Source organism: Formica exsecta, unplaced genomic scaffold (genome assembly GCF_003651465.1).
Source record: "Formica exsecta isolate Colony F162 unplaced genomic scaffold, ASM365146v1 scaffold392, whole genome shotgun sequence".
Classification (NCBI taxonomy): Eukaryota; Metazoa; Arthropoda; class Insecta; order Hymenoptera; family Formicidae; genus Formica; species Formica exsecta.
In genome coordinates, this window is record NW_021851156.1 from 9,841 (window position 1) to 36,838 (window position 26,998).

A 26,998-nucleotide genomic window follows, 5' to 3' on the forward strand; every position below is an offset into this window, starting at 1 on the left:
ATATTGTTGCGTCCCTGCGAGTCGTCTGTGGTAGTTAATCCTGAAGTTGCTCCCGTCTCTAAGAGATCATCTCCAAACACGTCGCTAAGGGTTGTTGTAAAACAACGGCGGACATCTTGAGAGAGAGATCGGCCATCTTGAGTCTCGCGACGGATGTCATTCCGGGCGGACGTATTTGAGATTACGATTACCGTTATTACCCGTTCTGTGTTCCTTGTTTAATTGTGTGTTCTGTGTTATTATTAAAGTTCCTTCTGTTCTTTTAAAAGAGTGTTAATCATTTACGTCACGGTACGCGAGTGCCGTGTCGCGCGTGTTCGAGTATTATCGAAGTCGACGCGCGGACGCAACATATATTTATTACTTTATATTACAACACGCCCAAGCTGTAACGCGAATAAGTATAACGTGAGAGCGTTGACCGCGCGAAACGCTGACACAGCGAGACACGCGCGAAGCCTAAGCGACCACGCAATCACCCCATTGTGAAAATGCGAAAATAAAGGCAAAAGAACTGAGGAAATTGCGAAAATGAAGCAAAGAAGTTCGACGTTGAACTTCCTCAATGTCATTTAAGTCCAAGAAGAGAAATTAGTTTAAATCTGCAGTGAGATTGAATGTCTTTGAGCAAAGAAAGCAAGAATTGTAACAAAAATTGCACATTAGTATTATAAAACAAAATACCTGTATTGTATTCAATTTTCAAGCAAAAACTATTTTCATCGTGATGTTCAGCAACGAAGAAGCTTTCGATATGCTGATGGTGTTAGGGGAAAGTCAAAGATGTTTCAGGAGGGCAGCGCGTTTGTACGCTGAAAGGTACCCAGGCAGGCAACATCATTTTTATAACGTTTTTAAACGTTTGGCATAACGTGTAAGATTAACAGGATCCGTACAGCCAAATAAGTGTCATCGCAATAATCGAATTAGGCGTCTAGTGAGAGATGAAAGAATCGAAGCTGTTGTAGCAGTAATTAATTTAAATCCTTCAAATTCGGCAAGAAAATTATCTGTTGATGCTGAGATGGGTCACGTGACCGTTTGGCGTTGTTTAAAGGAAGCAAAAATGCATCCTTATCATTTAGCTTTGCATCAGGCTCTTCAGGAGAATGATTTTGAAAACCGCATTAACTTCTGCTCTTGGGCGGAGAATCAGCTCAGAATTGATCGCTTTTCTCATCACGAAGTTTTGTGGTCTGATGAAACCACTTTTAACAATAATGGAAACGTAAATCTGCACAACATGCATTATTGGGCCGAGCAAAATCCACATTGGATGAGGTAAGTTGATAACCAACATGTATGGAGTTTGAATACATGGTGCGTTATTTTGGGTAACAAAATCATTGGTCCTCATTTCTTCGAAAGGACATTAAATGGAGAAGTTTATGAGGACTTCCTATTGAATATCCTTTCACAGTTCCTAGAGGACGTGCCTTTAAACGTGAGAATAAACATGTGGTTCCAGCAAGATGGCTGCCCAGCCCATTATGCCAAAAGAGTTAGAGTGATTCTTAACCAAATGTTTCCTAACTGATGGATCGAAAGAAATGGGTCAGTAAGCTGGCCACCAAGATCCCCAGATCTCACAATCTTGGATTTTTACTTTTGGGGCCGAATCAAAGAATTGGTTTATGCTTCAAAACCAATAACTCGGGATGACATGAAGGAAAGAATTAAATAAGCATGCAGGAAAATCCAAGAAGAATTGCTGGATGCCTTGTCTTCATTTCCAAGGCGAATTCGAAAATGTTTGAAGGTCAATGGATGGCAATTTGAGCATTTGTGAATTATATGAATTATTTGCATTTTTCTTTCAATTTCTTTAACACATTATTTTCATTATCGTGTTCAACAACGAAGAAGCTATCGGTGATGACGGCGTTAGAAGACAGTCAGAAGTGTTTCAGAGGAGCAGCACTAGAAAATACACATAGAGTTTGAAGTCCTTATTTGCTGCTGACACACACACACACACTCACACACACACGCGCACACACACACACACACACGCACGCACGCACGCACACGCACACGTACGGTTGCACACGCACACACGCACACACGCACGCACAAAGAGGTGTAAATCGAACCGTGCAACCTCCATGCGGTACACCTTGGGTAATGCTAATGCCGGCGGTATCATAACATTTAAGCTTCTGTAATTCGAAAAGTATGTTTTGCATGAAACATTTTTCACGAAAATGCGTTGTTTCCTAAAAAAACTGCTGATACGGTCGCTCTGAAACACCCTGTATATTGTGATAATAAAATTTAAAAAAATATATCACCAAAAGTAAAAATAGATAGTATCAGATAATATCATATTAAAACACACACAGAGAACTAATTAAAAGAAAGTGTTACAGAAAATAAAATAAATAGAATATCAATAAACATATTTACAAATAATAAGATGTTCAAGTTAATGGAGATATAAGATCAGGTGTTATAAAGCGTATATATGATTAAATAATAAGACTTTTAAGTGAACATAGGTATTTTTGTGATAAAGTTAGTTGTCATAAAGCAAACAAAAAGTAAAGGACTAACAATAGGTATAGATATTAAATCTATTTGATAAAAATACAGAGCACAATGCGATAAGTGATTAGAGTAGTAACTAATATCTGACAAACTAAAATAAATATAGATAAATATAGTAAAAGTAAAAATAAATATAGTATAGTAAAATAAATATAATTTTAAAAAAATCGATATAGTTAGTAAGAATGGCGAGGACATTGTCGGAAGATTTAGTTAACGTCGAGAAGCTTGTGGATGCTGATAATTTCCAATTATGGAAATTTCAAGTTAGAATAATATTCAATGCAAATGAATTATATGGTATCGTAGCTGCGGTACTCCAATAAACAACAGGGACAATCAGTGGAAGAAGAAAGATGATACCGCTTAAAAAATAAGGTAATTATTTAGTATAGGGGAGCCAGCTCCGATAATCTTGATCTTGACAATTGTCAAGATAGACAGTTGTCAAGGACATGACCCTGAGTAACTTTTTCTCATAACTTAGGGCCTTATTTACATTAAAAATTTGGTTTGGATTAGGTTATATCTTCGGGAAGTGAAGCCCTCCCGTAGGGGGGGGGGGCGGAACCCATTGTGTCCACGCATATACTTTACAACGCGAAATGAGGTCCACCCCACAATTGTTGTGTGGATAGGAAAGTGTATGCGTGGACGCAGTGGGTCCCGCCCTCCTACGGGGGGGCTCTACTTCCGGAAGATATAACCTAACCTAAACCTATTTCTGATTTAAAAATAAAATTTATTCTTCTGGTTATGCTTATATTAATGTTTCATAACTTTTGTTTGTAGAACATTTTTTTTAATAAATAATGAGCGCCAACTAAAATCTTTTGTATGTTACTCAAAGTGATAACCTTGACAATATATGTCAAGGTCAAGGTCATCAAAGCTGCCTCCCCTATATTGCATATAACCAATATACCAATTACTTCCTTTAGCACTGACACAAAGTGGCAAATTTCTCAAACTTTTTTTGTTTATAACTTTTTAATAAACAGTGATCGCGGATTAAGTTATAAGGAAAAGTTACTCAGGGTCATGTCCTTGACAACATATGTCAAGATCAAGATTATCGGAGTTGGCTCCCCTATACTAAATAATTTCCAAAAAAATAATAGTAGCAACAGTCAACAAGAAACCTTTAATGCATCTACTGAATTGCAATACTGCTCATGAGATGTGGACGAAGATCAACGCAATTTATGAAAGAGACAATGAGCAACAAAAATGCAACCTTCTCCAAACGTTCTATGATTTGAGTTACGGTAAAAACACAGACATAGCAGCCTATGTAAGTAAATTATAGAACATTGCTACTAGATTAACTGCTCTCGATACTAGAATAGAAGATGAAATGATTATTTCAATGATATTTGCGACTTTGCCAGAAGAATATAGACACTTCGCAAGTGCATGGGAATCAGCAAATAGAAACGAAAAGACGTTGGATAATTTAACCGCACGACTAATAGCTGAGGAAATGAGAACTTCAAGAAGACAATCCGATGAGAAAGCAATGGCATTTAATGTAATAAATAAAAAATGCCACAAATATAATAAATTAGGACATTTAGCAAAGAATTGCAGATTAAGATCAAAAACCTTTGACAAAGAGATACGATGTTTTAAGTGCAACAAAACAGGACACATGGCAAAGACATGCAGTGTAAAACAGACTAAAAGCGGAAAAACATGTAACATTTGTAAAAAAAATAATCATGAAGACAAAGATTGTTTTTTCAGAAAAAAGAAAAGCAATAAAGAGGACAAGACAGACAAAGTGGCATTTTTAGCAAACGCATCGAAAATGGAAGATGTATGGATTGTGGACTAAGGGACTATTTCAAACATGACCAACAGACAAAACCATGTGAAGAATTTTACAGAGAAACAATCGGAGCGAAGTAGCCAAAAAACATGAATCGATGACATCAAATGGATCAGAATCGATCGAGTTTGAAAACTGTAAACTAAAAGAAGTGTTGTATGTACCAGAATTAAGTACGAATCTTCTATCGGTTCATGCGATTACAGAAAGTGGAGGAGAAATCTTATTCATGAAGGATGAAGTATTAATAAAATATAATAATAAAATAATAATAAAAGGGCAAAAAATGCAAAATGGTTTGTTTCAGGTAAAATTTAAATCAATCAAACAAAGCGAATCGTACCTAACTGATGAATCAAGTAATACTGCAACAAGCTGGCACAGGAAACTCGGTCATATTAGCAACGAAAATATGAAAATTCTTCTTCAGATCAGCAATGGAATAAATCTAACTTCCAAAAATCTGACCGAATTAGAAAAGGTGTGTGAAATTTGCCAAAAAGCGAAGCAAACAAGGACCAAGTTTGAAAAATCAAGAATAAAAGCCAAGAGACCTCTGCAAATTATACACAATGATATATATGGCCCAATAAATCCTCCTACATGGGATGGAAATAGATACTTCATCACCTTCTTGGATGATTTCACTCATTTTACGATGGCTTTTCTAGTAAAAAGTATAGAAGAGATATCAAATAAAATTAAAGAATACATAGAAAGAGTAAGATGGAATATACAAGTATCAAAATTGAGATGCGACAATGGAAGAGAATACATAAATGAGAGGGTAATAACCTGGTACGAAAACAAAGATATAGAACTCGATAGAACTGTACCATATACACCCCAATTCAATGGAAAAGCGGAGAGAATAAATCGAACTTTAATGAGCAAGATTAGAGCTCTATTATTTGAGTCAAAACTAAAAAAGAAAATATAGGGAGAAGCTCTATATACAGCAGTATATTTGACGAATAGATCTCCTACAAATACATTAAAAACCACATCTTATGAGATGTGGGAAGATAAAAAGCCAAATTTAAAATATCTACAAATCTTTGGATGTGACGCAAAAATCTTAAAACCATTAAAAAAATTGAACGAAAGAAATAAAAGCTATATTTTTATAGAGTATGCACCTACAGGGTATAGACTCTGGAATAAAGAAAAACGAAAAATTAAAATAGCAAGAGATGTAAAATTTAAAGAAATTATATTTCAAGAAATTCAAGAACCTGTCAAAAGAGGTACAATAAATCTATTCCAAGAGGATGAAGTCGAAGAAGAAGAGGATCAAGCTCCCGCAAGAGAAGATGAAGATGAATTTGAAGATGCCGAAGAAGAAAATATAGTCAATGAAAATTTAGAACAAAAATTAAGAAGATCGAAAAGAATACGTAATAAACCAGATAGATACACTTATTATACATATTTAACGTACAAAGAAGCTGTCACCAGTTCTGACAAAGAAAATTGGATTCAAGCAATAAATGAAGAAAAGAAATCACTGAAAAAAAATAATACTTGGGAAATAATTGACATTACGAAATTGAAAGGAGAAAAACCATTACATAATAAGTGGATTTTCAGGATAAAATATGATAGAAGATAAAAGGCAAGACTTGTAGTAAAGGGATATGAACAACGCGGAATAGATCAACAAGATATTTTTAGTCCGGTGATAGGAACAACAACAATAAGAAGCTTGTTTGCTATAGCAACATTGAATAAATATCAAATAATGACATTTGATGTAAAAACTGCTTTCTTATACGGTGAATTACAGGATGAAGTATATTTGTATCCTTTAGAAGGATATAATTGCAAGAATAAAGTATTCAAACTAAAATTATACCATCATTATACGATCTTAAGCAAGCGCCAATAAGATGGAATCTAAGATTTACACACTTCCTAAAAGAAAAAGGGGTAAAACTTAAGATTAAGGGCGACCTCACCGATTTCAATGACCTTGATATATGTTGTCAAGGACATAATTCTGAGTAACTTTTTCTTCTAATTTAATCGTCGCTCGTTGCTTATTAAAAAGCTATTAACAAAAAAAGTTTGAAATATACCAAAGTACATGCATAGAGTTTAGTATAAAAAAATAATTGTTTTTAAGAAAATTATTTACAATGTATTTTTTTAAACAATTATTTGTTTTTTTTTGAACTAAATTGATTTGTCTCATTATTCTGTACATAAAAGTATTATGGTAAGATTATCGAAAATTAAATATTTTATAATACGCCACTTAGAGCTCTACAACTTTTGCATGAAATATTTTTCACGAAAATGCGTTGTTTCCTCAAAAAACTCCTGATACGGGCGCTCTGTTACACCCTGTATATAGGGGAAAGTAGGGTACAACCGGATACTTTTTTGGATTTATCTTCCTACAAAAAATCGAAGTAAAAAAAATTCTGCTGACTGTTAGTGATCTTTAGTGAACCTTAAACTATGAGAAAATGAGACTAGTTGCTGAAAAAAAAATATTTGGTTACCAAGGATAACAAGATTTTTTAAAGAAGTCAAAATACCCGGTTTTGTCCTATCGGTAGGGTAAAACCGGGTACCCATTTGAAAACATGTAAAACCGTGCAATTACAAAGTCTAGACTTATTTTAATCAAAATACAACAAAAAAATGTATTCTGTTCGAGATTCGAACAGTTTTCGTCAATAACGTTGCGTTCAGCCGGTCGGTGCGTGTTCGTGCGCTGTCCTTCAAGTTGAAAAACTTTGACAAACAACCCGGTTCTCGAACGATCTGTGTCGAAAAATTTTTATTGTTGTCATCGTTGAAGCGTGAGTTTCCGCAGTCGACCAAGTTAGTCTGCCTACGATTCGTTGACGATTCGAGCCGGTCGAAATTCGTTGACCTCTTTTATTCTCATGTCGTTATTCTCGTTCGTGTCGTGTTCGCCATAATCGTACTCGTCTCAAGTTTAACGAAGTGTCTCGCTTACGATCGCCTTTCAAATTTTCGCGGCGATCAGTTCTTCCGTTTCTTAAATTTTGTTAGTTAATTCTTTATTGTTAAGATATTGTTAATGTATGAAAGTGGGGAGTTCGAGAGTCGATGATAGTTAACCGTATCGCAAATATCTTCTGCCTCGCGCGCAAGATCTCCGGCGTCCGCGTTCAAGATTTCCTACTTCGCGAGAGGTTCTAGCAAGAAGTTTTTCAAGATTTCCGAAACACGGAAAAGACAGTAATTAGAAGAACATATTCGAAGATTTCCGAAAGAAGTCGCGGAATATGTTTCGTCGCTCGCTCCTAGTATATGACAATAAACGTTTCATTAAAATTACGATCATGATGAATTTATTCTTTAAACCCGTTCCTCCAGTTTCTCAGTTTTTGGACGATTTCGTCGAGGTCGACTCCCGAACATATTCTATTGACAAAAATCACAAATAAAGATATCCTCTTATTCTACATTGATGTAGGACTTTCTTATTTAATTTTTTAATATTTGGGGTCTCAAAAAGTTTCTTTTTTAGTGGTTTCTTTTTCTGAGTGATAATTTTCGTTTCCAACTGCTTTTTGTAAGGAGATAAAGTCAGAATAACAGTTTTTCCTCTTTTTATTACATGAAGTATGTAGGTACCCGGTTTTGCCCTAACACGAAGAAAATAATAAACATGGCGGCTGTATATTCCGGCGTACAAAGTGACGATCAAAACTAATGCAATATATTCTTTAATATGTACAGAATGCAATGCTGCATTTACCGAAACATGCTCTGTCTAGAAAAAGTCCATAACGACTCGATTATTGCCCCGATATCGATCTCTTCTAGCCCGAAAATTTTAAACTTCTCTTAAAAAAGAAACATCGTATACATGTGGGCACAATTTATTTCAAAATAATGATGGCATCAATCTACAACTAATAACACGAGTTAGCCAAAGATAGTAACATTTATCACGAAGAAACAGAGGTACCCGGTTTGACCCGCCTACCCGGTTTTACCCTACTTCTCCTATATATTAATTAATTAGGCTGGGAGAAGTATGGTGACCTTAGCTAGACCACGTCTCGTGCTCCGCTTTTCAGTCTGTCTCAGCTGTTTACTCCGTTTCCAAGAACTTAGCCGTGATTTCTTCTTTCTTAGTCTCTTGCTTTATTCTACTAATATTTTTATTAACTTATTCTTTCCTAATTGCTTTTCCTTGAGCTATATTTAATGTTTTGCTTTTCTCAATCTTTTCTGCTTTACTTTAATGCTTTCTATTTAAATATTGAGAAATTGGTCGGGTTACGACACTGTCAATTATATTAGGTCTACCGGAAAGTTCTGTCCGTTTCTATTACAACAAGTCTCGACAGTCTCGACACGTAAGCACATGTTTGAATACAAATTGCCCTCACGCTGGCAAGAAATCATTAATAATAATGGCAATTACATTATTTAATAAAGTTTATTGACGGTAATAAAAATTTGTATTTTGTTTTATTCCAAAAACGGACAGAACTTTCCGGTAGACCTGATATGTATAGCTGGGGTAAAACTTTTTTAAGTTAAAATAATTCCTGGAATATATTGTAATAAAATTTCTGCATTGATTAAGATACAGAATATTTTGTACATGATCAATGTTGTCTACAAATAATATTGTAAAATAATCATTTTTGTATAATTATATTCTTAAGATTACATTTTGTGATTTGATGGTGTAATTTATTTAACATCGATTTGTTCAACATCATTTTTGACATAAATTTTCTTTTCATTGCTTTCCTGAAATAAAGATATTCTTTAATAACATAAAAGCATTGTAATAAATTTTTTACTTGAAATTACTTACTTTATTCGCCAATTGTGGTGTCGAAATATTTTCTATATGTGTAAGAAAACTTTGGTTTGTTTCATTTTTGTTAATAGTGTGTAAATATTTTGCTCTCGCATTTAGAACCTCTTCAAGTTGCCTTTTATGTCTTATTGCTAATTCCAAAGCCCTAATTAAAAACGTAAACGATTATTATTAATTAATTTCTTATTAAATATAAAAATAAGTTAAAAATATACACATTATTACTATACATGTAATAAGCATAATACAAAACTTATTATAAAACACGTTAAATATTTTATTCTTATTTAAATTGTTGCTATATATGTACATATGCACACACATATATACAGGATATCCCACCAAAAGTAGCCACTTCCTTTTATCTTTTAAACTAAAAGAAATAGACCGTAACAAATACAAATTAAACATGTCGACGGGACATCTTCGCAGCTGAAACATTCAAGCTTTGGATCGCTCTTTTAACGTGTCATCCGATATCCTTATGCTCGGTCTCCCCGGCCACGCCGATACGCTTATAATTAACTGCCGGCATCCAACGCAACCGGCAAAATTTTAAACCATGAATCTATTCTATCATTCAGTCTTCTTTTTAATATACGTTTGTTACTGTTACTCAATTTTATCGCGCTTATTATTTCAGCTACCCTATTGTCGTTCTCGATTCTCGACCTTTCTCCCGTCCGTACAAACCACGCCTTTTACCATTTCGTGTGTACTGAGTAGTCGAGTATTCTGTTGTCGCGATTAATTTTCGATTCCGTAATTCTTCGTGAAATAAGGCATTTTTATATGGTGCGGTCTATCACACCTGGCGCCTGAATTGTTTGGTAATTACGATTTTTGGTGATACTTGGTAATTGATAACTGAGAAGTCGCGCCGAAGATGTGCCGCGGACCATAAAGAACGGCCCTTCGATCGTTTTTCCGGAGTCTTACAAAATAACAGCGGTCACAGTACGTATGTATAATACATAAAACACAAAAAGATAAAAGTTTCTAAATATTTTTCTTAATATATTTTTATTAATTAAAACAATTGGTAAACATTATATTAGGAGATCTCCAATGACCTGTACATATGTTGTCAAGGTCATGACTCTGAGTAATATCTAACAAGGGGAAGGCGCGACATGGTATCAATCGATTTCAACTAAACTCGTTGTAGCGATAGGTTTTCATGTAATGTAGTATTGGGTAAAGAGATAAGATGCGCTTCTCAAGCGTTCGCGAGAAAATCGAAATTAAAAAATTCCGAGAGCCTTATGAGTAAATGGAATAGAGCGTTTAATCGAAGAGCTCGTGGCGCAGCGGCAACGTACTAGACTCGTAGTCTCGTTCGAGCTATCGAACGAGCAGCACGTAGTAAGGAGCGATCCTCTAGTAAAATTATCAGATTGTTTAAATAACATCAACTAATTATCTATAAGAATACTAAACGGTGAATAAAAGTTAAATAACATCGAGGAAGTAAAGAAAAACATCGCATATGGACCTAAAGGGAGTAAGATTCAAGAAGTTGACGTTAACCTCAAATCGTCCTCCAGCGTGGCAGTGACTGAGAATTCAGTACAAGAGAATGAAGGCAAGTTACTTCATATGCAAGCTAATTTTAACGATTTGTTTGATACTAAAAAAATCAAAAGTTACAAAAGGAAAGCAATAGACAGTCAAGAAGCAGGAACATCCAAAGCAAAAATGACAAGACAAAATAAAGCATATTCAATAGACACGAAAAATAGTTTTGATCTATTAAGCGACTCAGAAGACACAGACATGGACTGGGACGATAACAATAATGAACAGGATAATCATGCAATAAATAATAGCTCAGGTAAATCAAGAGCCTCGAAAAACCCGATCGGAAAACGAAAACCTCCGCCAATAATAATATACGGAGAAGTGAAATCATACGGGGATCTAATTGCTAAGGTCAAAGATATAATCAGCAACAAATTCTTTATAAAATATCAAACAAATCGTACAGTTGTACACACAGAAATACAAGAAGATTACAAGAAACTAATTGCGATCTTGGAATCAGATGGAGCTCAGTACCATACGTTCACACCAAAGGACAGGAAAACCAAGGCGTTCGTAATAAGAGGACTTCCTAAAAACATAGCTATTCAGGATATCAAGAACGAACTGAAAGAATTTGACATCCAAGTAAATAATTGTAATGAAATGAGAGGTACGCATAATCCATTATATATGGTTACAATCCTCGGTAGCATTAATATAAGAATATTAGCACACAAGGTAAAGTACTTAAATCATACTAAAATAACATGGGAGAGGTATCTCAATAAAAAGCGCATCACGCAATGTCATAGATGCCAGGAGTGGGGACATGCAACATCAAACTGTCATGTAACACCCAAATGCCTAAAGTGTGCAGAAAATTATTTAACAAGGGAATGCAAAAAACCAACAACCATTCCAGCGAGATGTGCAAGGACCATCCAGCAAATGCTATTATCTGCGAAAAATACATTGAAAAATTAAACTGGATTTCAAAGGTGACAAGGACAAATAAACATCAACTAAAAGAAAACATTACTGTTGACATCACGGATGAAACCAAGTTCCCCAGACTCAGAAGTGACATGCCACTCAAAAAGATGGAAGCAGACAATCCATGGGTTCAAGCACATAGGACAAGATTAAAACAAACAACAACAACACATGTAACAGACGGCACGAGTGATCAAACACATACAGACTTTATATCATTAACAAGCGAATTTGAAAAATTAAATAGCCTTATAAATGTAAAAGAAATGCTTAACGACATTAGAAATTTAAATAACAAACTTTCACAGTGTAGATCGCACGTAGAAAAGTTCGAAGTATTTTAATGTTACCGTAGAGTTAGAACAAAAACATGGATAAAATCACAATTTGTAGTTGGAATGCAAATGGCATCCGTGATAGGATCGCAGGCTTAATAGAATTCTTGTGTAGACTGAATATAGGAATCATGTTAATTAACGAAACTAAATTAAATGAAAACGATAGATTAAAAATCAAGGGCTATAATTGTATTAGGAAAGAGAGACAGAATAGAGCAGGAGGAGTAGCTGTTTTAGTAAGAAAAGATATACCGTATCAGGAAATTAAACCGAAATCGGAGGTCGCGATAGAAAATATATGTATTACACTGGAGAATAACATTCACATTATAGCCGCGTACAATAGACCATTAAATAAAATTTCAAATAGGGACCTAAATGTATTGTTTAGCGTGGCTAACAAGGTATTGTTGGTTGGTGATCTGAATGCCAGGAACAAAAAATGGAGGTGTCATAGAAATAATAGAAACGGTATCACACTAAATAATTACATATAGCAAAACAATGTAACAATTATGTATCCAAATGAACCTACGCATATACCAAATAATGGTGGTACCCCCACCACAATAGATATAGTTATAAACAAGCAAGTTAACAATTATACTGATATAAATGCACTCCATGAACTGGATTCGGATCACAACCCAATATGCTTCACTCTCTTAAAACAAAATTTGACAGACATGAGGTATAAAATATATGATTTTAAAAATACTGATTAGTCCAAATTCAGATCTATTCTAGATAAACACATAAACATTAACAATGAAATAAATGAACATACGGAGCTAGATACTGAAGTAACTAAACTGACGGAAATTATACAAAAAGCGCAGCAATTAACAACAAAAATAATTACAAGAACAAACCCCACACAACTGAACAACGGATGCTATTTTAACTCAAATAAAAAGTAAAAATAAAATCAGGAAAAGATGGCAAAGAACAAGCATAAATAATTACAGAATCTTACTTAATAAATTATCACGTAAAATCAGAGATGATATAATAAAACATAGAAATGAAATTTGGAATTACAAATTACAAAAATTAAGCGCGAAAAATAATTCCATCTAGAAAATGACAAAAACATTAAAGAAAGCTTATGAACCCATATCTACCTTAACTAATAACAATATAACGGCAATAACAGACGTACAAAAAGCTAACATGCTAGCAGAACACTACGAACAGATACATACACACGGGACAGACAATGACAGTAATCAAGACATAATAGTAGAAAAAATAAATACTTACCTAAATGAGAACACAGATAATCATGATGACAATCAATGGTTTAAATGTTTAACATCTCCTAGAGAGATATGGGAACAAATCAAATATTTAAATGTACATAAAGCTCCTGGTCCGGACAAAATACAAAATGTAATTTTAAAAAACCTGTCGAGAAAGGCAATTGTTCAGTTAACATATATTATAAACGCAATCTTTAAATTGGCCTATTTTCCACAAAAATGGTAAAGGCATATATCATACCTATACATAAGCCAGGTAAAAATAAAATGTCACCGATCAGTTATAGACCGATAAGCCTTTTAGCCACATTAAGCAAAGTAGCAGAAAAAATAATACTTAATAGGTTACAAAAGCATGCCGAAATCAATAAACTTACAAAAGAACATCAATTTGGCTTTAGGAAAAAACGAAACACAGTTCAGCAAATCGTGAGAATGGTAAATGATATACGAGCAAATTATAACAAAGATAATGTAACGGTACTGTTACTCTTAGATATCGAAAAAAGCTTTTGATAAAGTTTGGATGGACGGCTTGTTATATAAAATGTTGGAACAAAAATACCCATTTCATATGATCAAGCTAATACATTCATATATAAACAACAGAAAATTTCGAGTAACAATAAAAATAACAAATCCAGAACGAAAAAAATTAGGGCAGTTGTACCGCAAGGCTCAGTCCTTGACCCGTTACTATTTAACATATTCTTAAACGATTTGTCAGAGTTTCCTAAGATCAAGTTAGCAATGTTCGCCGACGATACGGCAATATATGCGCACTCTTTTAGTGCAATAGTAGCAGCAAAACAAATACAAATACATATAAACATACTCGAACATTATTACAAATTATGGAAAATATCTCTCAATGCTGATAAAACAGAAGCAATAATATTTACAAGAAAATACAAATGCACAAGAATTTTCACACCGATCACATTGTACAAACAACCAATACAAATAAAAAACTCAGTGAAATATCTTGGCATGCATTTAGACAGTAGATTAACGTATAAAACACACATAAGCAAATCAATTCAAAAGGCATATGAAATCATAAGGCAATTATATTCATTAATGGCCAAAAATTCTAAATTGAACATTATAAATAAAAGGCTGAATGAATGTAATATCAGCCTATCACGTCTCCTTATAACGTTTGTCGTTGTTTCTCGAAGCAGAGAGAAAGAAGAGTTATCAGACTAATTGTAAAGAACGAAGAGTGAGAAAAGAAGGGGAAGTTTCATTACAAAATTACGGAGAAGATGTGGTGTATTCGGCCAACAGTAAAAGTTGACAGTGGAAGAACGTGTGTGGAAACGTGCAGTGTAATAGTTAATATTATTTGTAAAATGGAAGGTGTACCTGGTTCTTCGCAGACATCGGAACGTGAATGTGATACTAATTCACTTCACAGTGATGAGTCGAAATTACGGCTAAAAAATGCAATTTTATATATGGAACAATTACTCCTCGAAAATGACCTCGTGGCACGGGAATCATCTGGAACAATTTCCCACGAGGCAATACAAATTGGCGAAAATCTGTATAAATCCACCGTTGAAATATTAAACAACAAGATATTTGTGGAAACAGAAGAATTAATTATGCAAGAACCATACGAGGAATGTCTGTTTCACGAGGTACAAGACGATTCCGAGATACAAGATGATTCCGACCAATATATACTACCAGAAAAAGAAAAAAAAATTAACGGAATACATTCCCCTGGAATACAAAGTCAAGGACGTCAACATGGCCAAGGAGCACCCAAATTGGAGTTTCAAAAATCTGCAGAAAAAAGGATGTTCACATTTAAAAACCATGAAGCATTTGTATCGGTGGGAAGACGATATCAAACATGGAGGAACGACTGTGGACAAATACGCTGTCATTGACTCCTGGACGTATGACTGCTTTGTGTAAGCCAGAGCCAATTACCAGCAAGTTACAACCAGGATTTTACAAGAATGGGCGCTGAGCGCTGCAAGTCAGTTCGATGACTTTCCTTTTAATGCATCTGATACGTGGGTAAAAAAATTTAAAAAGCAGCACAAAATCAGACAACGAAAAATCACGAAATATGTAAGCTCAAAAGAAACTGCCACGATAGACGAGATATTGGCTGCAGCAGATATCTTCTGGAAACAAACGATGGTACTAATTCCCAATTTCCATAAGGATTTTATCATTAACACATATCAAACAGGTAAATAATAATTTCTGTACAAGATGACATAAAATACATTGTAACTTTACTTTCTAATCGGTAATATATTTACAATTGTAGATAATCAATATGATTGTATGTTGCAGGATATCAGTATCAATCGACATACGATAGAACTCTGTCTATGCAAGGGGTAAAAGCAGTTTTTGTACGGCAAAATGCTAATAAAATCAGTCATTCGTACACAGCACAATATGTGATTACGATGTCCGGGAAATTATTGCCGTATGTATTATATGTTTTGCAAGAAGCGACAGGTATGTTCGGTCCCAAAGTAAAAAAAGCTGTTGACGAATTTGTCAAAATATATACAAATGTCGTAGTGACATCCTCGAAGTCCGGAAAACTCACAATATATCTCTATACACAATTGTTAAAAGAAGCGTTAGCACCGTACGTAAGACAGGAGAAATTTTTCCTATTAATAGATTCGTTGGGCGGGCAAACAAATCCTGCATTGTATGACGAAATTTTTCTGAACGATGACGGTGTAGGAACATGTACTATTAAAGTCATTCCTCCAAAGTGCACACCATTATGCCAACCATGTGATGTATATTTTTATAAACAGGTGAAAAATTTGATCAAGCGTCTGCAGAATTGTTCATTTTTAATAGAGCAAAAACGCGCAATAGCATCTCGTGAAGATTGTATCAAAATTCATGCAATCGCGCATCACCACTTGTCCGCTCCGATATTTGAAAATATGTTACGATATGCATGGTTTGCGTCAAAACTGGCAGATGAGAGAGAAGTATTTATGAATGTTAATGAAGTATGTTTTCCGCTTGATATTCTAAAAAACCATGCGACTGTAAAAACACAGCTTTTATACGATGCTCAAGATGTCATGTGAATTATTGCTTCTCTTGTTTCTACGATAAATATCATCCTGCAATATGTACTATTCCATTTACTTTCACCAATGAATAAAATATGTTTTACATTTATTTGTGTATAGCAATTGTGTATAGCAAGCCTTTCCGCAATTATCGCTGTTTAAAAACACAATCAATTATTACATTTATTTACTTCTACCGTACAGCTATTCGACAAACGAATTTTGTAGGCAGGGGACGCAAACGGGAAAATGCATCTTTGTAATATACAATAAATAGACAAAACGTATTAATCTATGTGATATACATTTTTTTGTGTAATAATTGCATTCTACGATAAAAAATCTTGAAAAAAAAAGTTTACTCGTCGGGACTCGAACCACAATGTCGACGTTATGAGTCTGGTACGTTACCGCTGCGCCACGAACTCTTCGATTAAACGCTCTATTCCATTTACTCATAAAGCTCTCGGAATTTTTTAATTTCGATTTTCTCGCGAATGCTTGGGAAGCGCATCTTATCTCTTTACCCAATACTACATCACATGAAGACCTCTATCGCTACAACGAGTTTAGTTGAAATCGATTGGTACCACGTCGCGCCCTCCCCTTGTAAGAATTTTTAGCTGTTGCTCGTTGTTTATTAAAAAGTTATTAACAATTAAATTGCGCGATAAAAACAAGTACTAAATACGATAATCTGAACTTATCCAAACATGAATTTTATATTAGTTGTATATTTAAATATTTAAATACATGGGCAGGGAAGGGCATGCGCTCCTCCCTCTGCACTTCCATCTCCAAAAAAATTAATTTAACTTCCAACTTCTGCATTATGATCAAGTGATAATAGGTCTGTTTTTTATGGCTGAGCTAATGCGGCCAGTTCAGCTATAAGGAACAGACTTAATATGACATACGAGGGTAGACTGAAAAGTTTTGAGCCTAACATAGAAACAAGTATTTTTTCGATTAAATTCAGTTTTATTTTTCAACATAGTCTCCTTTTAAGTCGATACACTTTTTCCAGCGATGCTCCAATCTCTTTAACTCGTCCAAATAGTAGTTGGCATCTTGCTCTGCAAAATAGGCTTTTACGGACGTGATGATCTCCTCGTTCGATGAAAATGTTTGACCTCCGAGCCAAACTTTGAACTTAGGAAATAGAAAAAAATCGCTGGGAGCCAAATTTGATGAATACGGTGGGTAATCAATCAATTCGAACCGCAATTCGTGAATTTTGGCCATGGCGACCATCGAAGTGTGAGACGGTCCAAAGTGAGCAAACGCGGCACCCAATGCGCAGTCAGCTTTCTCATGCTTAATTCTTCATGTAATATATGACAAACGCTTTCCTTCGATATGCCCACAGCCTCTGCTATCTCTCTAATCTTGATTCGACGGTCATCCAGTATCATTTGGTGAACTTTTTCGATGTTATCGGTGGTAGTCGCAGTTGGCCGCCCGGAACGTTCATCATCAACCAAGCTGGTACGACCACGTTTAAATTTAGCTGCCCATCTTTTCACGATGGCAAATGATGAAGCAAAGTCCCCGTAAATAGCGTCCAACTCGGCTTTAATTTGCGCAGGCGTATTGCCTTTTAAATGCAAGAATTTAATCACGGCACGAAATTCGATTTTTTCCATTTTTACAAAAACACTGACATCGACTGACACAAACGACTGTCAAACAATAACTGAGCGTCCAAAATGGCTGAAATTTTCAGAGGTATCTTTCGAAGCATGTACAATTGTAGTACTAAAATAGTTTTGACGAGTAACGACATCTACATGTTGAGGCTCAAAAGTTTTCAAACAACCTACGTACGTCAATCTACAGATTTCTATGTATTATATTACTAGACCGTTAATAGGAATATTAAAAGTGAAACCAGGATAGCCATTTACAATTGGGCAGAATATAATTATTGCATTAATAGGCTAAATATCAATCCAGAATATGTATCAATATTTCTATAGCTATTAATCAATACTTAAAAATAGCTTATATTTTAATAACTACCGACAAATTGAAATACGACACAGAATTTATATTAATCTAACCTATATATTCTGTTCAATTGTAAATGGCTGTCCTGCAATGTTAGCGGTAGGGGCGTAACGTCGCTCTTTTCACAGGGGAGCCAATTATTAAGAGAAGAGGATCTTGCCCGGCATGCGCGAATTGCACCATGCCTAGAAAGAGAAGTCCGGGGATTTCTTCCCCGGAGAAATTTTAAAAAATGGCCACGTTTTCTTAAATTTGAGCGCATTTTAAGGATCTCGAAACTGTTTTACAACAGATAATATTGTTACGTCCCTGTGGTTTCGCAATCATTTATCGAGTCGGCTTTAGAATTGAGGAACATCTCGTTGTCACGGAGTTGTTGTTGTTAAACAACGGCGGACATCTTGTAAGAAGAGCCGCCATCTGAGAATCTGATGACGGATGTCATTCCGTGCGGACGTATTTATGATTACGGCGATTATTATCTAATCTGTATTCTGTGTCTTGTTGAATTCTGTGTTGTTATTAAAGTTCCTTTTGTTCTTCTTTAAAAGAGTGTCCTTTATTACGTCGTGGTACGCGAGTGCCGGTTGTGTCGCGTTCGTGAAATATCGATAACGATCCGCGGACGCAACATTTTGCAATATGTCCGCATGGAATGACATCCATCGCCAGACTCTAAGATGGCGGCTCCTCAAAACAAGATGTCGGCCGTTGTTTTTTAACAATCCCTTTAGCAACGTGTTAGGGGATGATCTTCTAGAAACGGGTACAGCAAATTCAAAAATAACCGCCACATATGACACGCAGAGACGAAACATGAAAGGCGCACACAACAATATTTTAGTTTAAAAAGCGAAATTGATGTAGACCCAGGTATTTTCTATAGATTTTAATGAATTTTTATGGGGTTTTAAACTGTTGAAAATCGGAGAAATATTATTTTATAAGAATTACCGATGGTATCGTCTCAAAAAAATATATAAAATTGCGATTTTATACATTTTAATAATCCGGTCATCACCATAAATTATTGCGTTTATTTTTGTAATGTAAAAAGTATGATTTTTAAAGTAAATATTATTTTGTCATGCCCTAACTTTTTCTGATACAATTTTATGCTTTAAGTTGAATACTCTAAATCAAGCCTAAAGAGGGGCCGTATGTTTCCCAAAGGGGAACCGAGCCTTCTGTGGGCCACCTAGTTTACGCCACTGGTTAGCAGTCTATACTGCGTTCACGGAGAGAATGACCAGGCTTTTCGTCTGGTTCAATCAGATCCCGCCCGACCGAACGCCCATTTTGCCCCCTCCACGCCGATAAACGGGTCTCGCAGGCCAGATCCGGCTAGAGCCGGCAGAAGGGACCCGCGCGCATAAATTTTAACGCGTTACTTCGAACATTCGAGAGTTAGTCGTCACGTACAACGGTACGTTTTGCGAAAGTTTTAAAATGATTTTTTCTACAATGGAAGAAGAAGGAAGTCCTTCAGACGTGGAAGTAGGGCCATTATCTCCTACGAAAAAAAATAAAGAACTATTTCATTTACAGAGAGTAGATTGTGCGCCGGGACCCAAGAGTACGATAATAACGTATATGGCATTGAGTAGAGCGCTCGAGTCCTTCATTTGCTCCTTACTCTGCCCAAAGCTGCATAGTTCTGATAAAATCTTTAGCAAAATAATAAAATAGCGTACACACACTCGCACGCACGCACACACGCTCGCACGCACACGCACACAACATTCACGAATACATGTGCATATGTACCCATTACACATAAAAAAAGACATCAGGTTATCTGAAAGAGATATGGCATACACTCAGATTCTATGATTTCAGAGCTCCATATTTCTCTATCCTTTGATTTTACGTAGTTGTGACACAGGAAAAATTTGTTCAGAATTATAAAAACTACAACATGTTTCAGAACGGAGCAATTTGACCGGGGTCATTTTTCCATAGGAAACATGCGGGGTCTTTTTAATTTGAGCCATATAATTTAATATACACGTATGTATATTTATTATAGTGTCTCTCCCTTTCTCTCTCTCTCTCTCTCTCTCTCTCTTTCTCTCTCTCTCTCTCTCTCTCTCTCTCTGGCGCGGTGAGTATTGACAGACGTGTTTTATATCGCTCTGCATGTTAGATACTTTTTCTGCCGCTTTTTGCCCCTCGGGGCTTTTACTTTCTGGTGCAGGTCAATCAGAGCTGTTTTTGCTTGCTTCTTTCGCACCTTTCGTGTGGCTACTTAGACAGTGCAATCAATCGTGGCTATTCTTTCGGATTGATTTTAGATCTAAACTCTCGTTCGAGATACAACCGACGGTCGGCGGTGAGTTGCGTGGCGCTGAGACGGGCCGGCGGTATAGGCATCAAAACAAACAGGCTGAAATGTCAAGCCAGGACAAGGATGACAACATGCTTGCTCTGTCGCACCTAAGCGTACTCTTACAAAACGGCATTCTAGTTCTAATCTGTCAGGTATGGTGGAAAGGTCTACGGGCAATGTAATGAACGTCTCTAGGATAAATGCCTTGAGAAATTCTATTAGCATGCACAACGATGCGGTAGCCAAAATACTTTTGTCTAGCAAGGAGTCTGCTGAGAAAAAACAACAGATTGAATCTGCCTTCCGTGTATGTAAGAAGGCCTTCTTCGATCTTTCATCTGCTTTATGCTCGAAAACAATGAGCCGGTGTTTTCTCCATCCTTAGGTGATATCAAAGACGCTGTTGCCGGGGCGTTGTCAGACTTTTATTCTGCGCTTCCTGTGCTCGCGTCTGGTGCGTGCGCGGAACGAGGGATGCGGGGGACGGCCCTTTTTGTGCCCCCCGCACCTTCGCATCCGTCGTTGGGGCTGGCGGGCCCAGGGTGCACGTCGCACGCGGTCCGTCCCTCGAGGTACCTAGGACAACCAACCTGCTAATCGTACCCATGGATGATAAATGGGAAAAACTTTGCAATTCCAAGGATACTAGAGATGCGCTCGTAAGCGCTGTAAAACCTTCCGATTTCGACCTTAGAGTCAAGAGGATCTCTTCGGCGCGCGGAAACGGGGTGCGCATTGAGGCTCATTCTGTCAACCTGACCAAGATGATGGCCTCGTCTGAGCTGGCCAAGGCCGGACTCAGAGTGGAGCACGAAACCAAATTCAACCCTAGGTTAATTAAACACGGAGTCCCATGCAGACTGACTACTGCAGAGGTTGAATCTGAGATAGTGGCTTTAAACCTGACTAACCACGACGGCGCGGAGGTGAAGGTCGTCTATAGGTTTCCTCCGAAAAAAGATCGTTCGACCACGAGTTACATAATAGAGGTCTCGCCTGATGTTCGCAACCTTTTGCAAAAAGAGAAGCACATCTATATTAACTATTCTGCGTGCCGTTTCTCCGACCAGGTCACAGTGCTTCAATGTTTTAAATGTCTGGCTTTTGATCACTGTGCAAAGGACTGCAAGTTGTCTGCGCTCTGTGGGCATTGTGCCGATGAGCATGAATTGAGGGACTGCACTAGAAGAGGGGAGGCTGCCAGCTGCGGTAACTGCAGGAGATGGCACACGAACGAAGAGCGTTCTCATTCGGCTTTGGATGGCGATAAGTGTTCTATTTTACGCCGCAAGCTTTTGGACAGGATCAAACTCATCAACTATGGGTAGCTCCGCCTTCGATCTCCTGCAAGTGTGCCATGTTAACTGCCAGTCTCTATTCACCCACCTGGACGAATTTCGTTCTTTTTTCTTGGCATCAAACTATCATATCATCTGCTTATCTGAGACGTGGATGAAGCCTTCGTTGTCTGATCATCTTGTGGAGCTCCAGGGATATCAGCTTTTCAGATGCGACAGGACTGGAAGAGGAGGGGGCGGTGTTGCATTCTACGTATCAAATGCACTACAGGTCAAGATCATACAGCAGTCGGAAGGTGAATACTGCAGAAAGCCTGAATTTCTCATAGCTGAGATATCTTTTAGCACCGGCTCCAGGTTGCTCTTGGCGGTCGTATACCGGCCACCTCACTGCGGCTATCTCGCTGACTTTTTCAACATCTTTATGGAACTGTCAGTCGAGTATAGACACTATTATCTTCGGTGATTTCAACACTGACATGGGCTCAACCACCTTCGATTCTGAATAGATCTTATCATTCGTGGAATCTTTTAGCTTGTTTCTCGTGCCGTATGGGCCGACTCATCATTTACCTAATTCCTCCACGACCTTGGATTTATGCATAATTGATGATGATGAGAAGCTAGTTTCTTTTGGACAGCAGGATGTATGCTTCCTTTCTAACCACGATCTGATCAGCATTAAATACAATATTAGGATCGAGCGCCACCAGAGGCGAGCTATTAGAGTGAGGGATTTCCGCTCCTTCAGCGTGGATGATTTCCGCAACGATCTTTTATCGCGTGATTGGAACTCACTTCTGTGCGCTCAAGATGTAAATCACAAGATCTGTATATTAAATAACTTCCTTTTGGAATGCTATGACAAGCATGCTCCGCTTAAGAATATCAAACCCAGGCATCTACCAGCGCCCTGGCTAATTGAGGACATTAGGGCTGCGATGAGAGAGAGGGACAGGGCGAGAAGGGTATGGAGGAGGCCTAGAACTACTGCCAATTATTCAGCGTATAGGACCCTGAGAAACGGCGTACAGGTGGCTGTGCGCAATGCCAAGCGCGATTGTTATTGCAGTGCCTTTTACAACATAAAAGATCCCAACGACATTTGGAAAAAACTGCGGCATCTTGGCCTCATCAAGCATAAATCTTCGAACTTGAAGCTCCTCTTCTCAACTGAAGAGCTGAATGATCACTTCTTGCATAATGCGAGAGCAGAGGAGGTTCTTGATAATGTCCACCTGGGTGACCAATCTTATAACGACACTAAGTTCTACTGGCACAACATCGAAACTCAGATGGTAGCCAGAGCGCTGGCACGAAACAAATCTGGAGCTGTGGGGATAGACGGGCTGATCTCGAAACTGATTTCACTCGCCTTGCCGTGCATACTGCCTTTTGTTACGCACATATATAATTACTGCATCTCCAACTGTGTATATCCGGATACTTGGAAGTCCGCCCTAATCTGTCCGTTGCCAAAGGTTAAATGCCCTACCAATCTCCAACATTACAGATCAATATCAATTTTATGTTTGCTTTCTAAAGCGCTCGAGCGCATTGCGGCGGAGCAGATCACCCATCACCTCGAGACTTTCAATCTGTTTGATCCACAGTAGACTGCATACAGGAGAGGCTTTTCAACACAGACTGCATTAATAAGGGTAATGGATGAAATACGGCATACGGCTGATCGAAGAAAAGTAACCATCGCAGTGTTCTTCGATTTCACGAAAGCCTTTGACAATGTCAATCATCGCATTCTCATACACAAACTGAGACAGCTCAACTTTTCCTGCGAGGCGTTAAGATGGCTGTGTGCCTACTTAGACGGAAGACGGCAGGCCGTGCGTGATCCTATCACTGGCGACAAATCTCCTATGAGGTTGGTTACGAGGGGTGTGCCTCAGGGATCTGTCCTGGGACCTCTGCTATTTGTCCTCTACCTATCTGATTTTGGCGGGATATTGGAGCACTGCAACTATAACTTTTACGCTGACGATCTGCTAATTTATCTGCATGCAGAACCTTGTGACCTACAGAGTGGGATACGCAGGGTGAATGAAGATATAGAAAACATTGTGAGATGGTCAGATAGTAATCAGCTCACGTTGAATGCTAACAAAACAACTTCCATGATTCTTGGAACTGCGAGATACATCAACAATATTGAATTTGAAGATCTACCCGGAATATCAGTGGATAATACTATCGTTCCGTATATGGATTCTGTTGTTTATCTAGGCGTCACTATATCTCAAACACTATCGTGGGATAAGCAAGTAGCCAAGACTGTTTCCAAAGTTAACGCCGCGTTATATCAACTAAAGCTATGTGGGCATCTTTTTACTCAATCTTTGCGCGCACGTCTGGTCACTACTTTGATTTTTCCGTTAATTGATTATTGCTGCACGATTCTTACGGATATCACGGGTGAGCTCAATCTAAAGCTCCAACGGGCATGTAACGCGAATGTCAGATTCGTCTGTAGGGCTGAACGGGATGAGCATATCACTCCATATTACATCGAATTAGGTTGGCTGAAGACAAACGCTAGACGAAAGTATTTTGTTGGCTGTCTAACTTTCAATATCTTGCAATCGAAACGACCCTATGACCTTTTCAACACTTTCACGTTTCGTAATGTCGTATCTGAGCGAAATACGAGGGCGTCTAGCGACCTGCTCGCTTTACCTCCGTGTCGTACGGAACTCTTTAGGCGATCGTTCAGATGCTGTGCCCCGCGGCTGTGGAATGAAATACCGAGCGACGTTCGATCTTGTTCTACGCGTAACGAATTTAAGATCAAATTTTTCGATTACCTACTCTGCGGCGGCAACTGAACTCAGTTCTCACATGTTTCTGCACTATAATCTTACTCATGCCTTGTTCGCATCGTCACCTCATGTATACATACTTGAACATACACACCAATCTGCACGCATTCTCTCATACCCACACACACACACTCACACACACACACTCACTCACATACTAAAACATACACTTGTACACACTCGTTTACTCACTCTTTCACACTTTATATTATTTATCGATATGTATTATTTAATTCTTTCTTTCTTTTTATTTTGTAAATGATTATTATTTATTTTGTCACATTTTCATACTGTATATAGTGCTGTGCGCTTAAGGGGATTCTATCCCGGAGCGTCAAATAAATATTGATTCTATTCTATTCTATTCTCTTTTAGTATATAAAAAGTAAAAGAAGGTGGCCGCACTTATATATGGCACGACACCCTGTTTATGTATATAGTATTGTTACGCCCGTCCCTGTGTACTTCTTCTCTGCGAGTCGTCTGCGGTAGTTAATCCTGAAGTTGCTCCTGTCTCTAAGAGATCATCTCCAAACACGTTGCTAAGGGTTGTTGTTAAACAACGGCGGACATCTTGAGAGATATCGGCCATTTTGAAAGTCTCGCGTCGGTGGTGATTCCGATCGGACGTATTGGCTGATTTACGAGACTAACTGTTCTGTGCTTTGTGTTCTTTGTTCTAAACTGTTATTAAAGTTCCTTTCATTCTTTTAAAAGAGTTTATTATTTACTTCGCGGTACGCGAGTGTCGGTTGTGTCAGACGCGTTCGAGTAATTTCGAAGTCGACGCGCGAGCGCAACAGTATTATAATTCTTTAATATTTGAAGAAAAACACAACATATTATGTGCAAAAATGTTTGTGTCTTAAATATTTATACAATAAAATCTCTAGAAATAGTACACTTTGAAATAGGAAACAGCACTCCTTTCTTACACGCTAGGCCATTCCCGAATGGGGCTAAAGGATCCAAGCATATAGATCTGTGGACGCTATGTCTTCTTTTGCCGGTATACTTGAAAATATGTGTTCGTGCATGTTTCACGCGTCTGTACGGTCCGGAATTTAACCGTGTGAAGTTAGCCCCACTTTTTACATTTCGTATTTTTATTGATTGTGTTGTATTGTGCTACGTTTGTGCTGTTTTGTGCCGTAAGCTGCAGTTCAATAACTTAAATATTCGAGAAAATTTAGGAAATACAATTTTTACTAGCTTTGCACTTTGTCGTAATCGAGCTCATTTTTTTGGCAAACTGGAAAGTTCGTCTGGATTTGACGATAGTGATTTAACTTCATCACAGTAGACCAGAGCCTTGTACAGTCTACTATTTCGAGGTTCCATTGTAAATCGCATATTTTAGTCTTATTTTGCAATCTTTAACGTACCTATTCCAATTATAAACTTCAAGGTTGATGTGTATAGCCTCTTTAATCAGGCCACTTTGTAATAATATACCTTCTGCTGCCAACAAATCTCCCGCCAGTAGTGCCATTTCTGCACATCTTTCTGTAGTATTAGGCAAACTCTGCAAATTTTATACCGATTTAATTATTTAAAATTTATTTCAATAAATTTAACAAAATAACGGGAATAGTATAATATAAAAATAGTTATTTTGTTTTACCTTAATGTATTTGATATAATCTACTATATCAAATCTGCCTATTGCTGCATATGCTTCTTCGGCAGCGTGAAGTTCTTTATTATCAGTTGCCATGACAGCCATACAAGTCCACAATATTTCATTCTAATAACAATGTAAAACAATATACAGGGTATCCCATTTTAAAAGTTCCACCCTCATAACTTTTCAGGATCAACGTTTGAAGGAAAACGACTCGGATAAAAGTTGTAGGGAACAAAAAGAGCTATCTAATAGTGACCTTGGATTTGACATTAAAGGTCCTTTTCAAGGTCATTTGAAGGTCAATTTTATTTTTTTAAATGGGAACCCCTATTTCTCATTACGTATTCTTGTAGTTTACCTCGAGAGCTTTCCAAAACACTATAATAAAGTATTTTTTCATTAAGTACTTTTTGAGTTATTTTATATTTTAATCTGACATATTTTGATATAAAAGATAAAATATCTCGTAAAATATTTAGTTTTCGATAATCTTACCGTAATACTTTTAT

At 37.1% G+C, this 26,998-nt stretch overlaps 1 protein-coding gene across 1 annotated transcript in view; it reads right to left on the minus strand.

Annotated features, from left to right (window-relative positions):
- Nucleotides 1–9,067: 9,067 nt before the first annotated feature.
- Nucleotides 9,068–26,998, minus strand: part of LOC115239624 (intraflagellar transport protein 80 homolog) — a 95,834-nt gene continuing 77,903 nt past the window's right edge. The window contains exons 9-12 of the mRNA XM_029814232.1: nt 26,487–26,609; nt 26,248–26,387; nt 9,195–9,345; nt 9,068–9,127 (exon numbers count right to left, since the gene is read on the minus strand). Coding sequence (XP_029670092.1) covers nt 9,068–9,127; nt 9,195–9,345; nt 26,248–26,387; nt 26,487–26,609 — 474 coding nt within the window. The remainder of the gene's footprint in view (nt 9,128–9,194; nt 9,346–26,247; nt 26,388–26,486; nt 26,610–26,998) is intronic.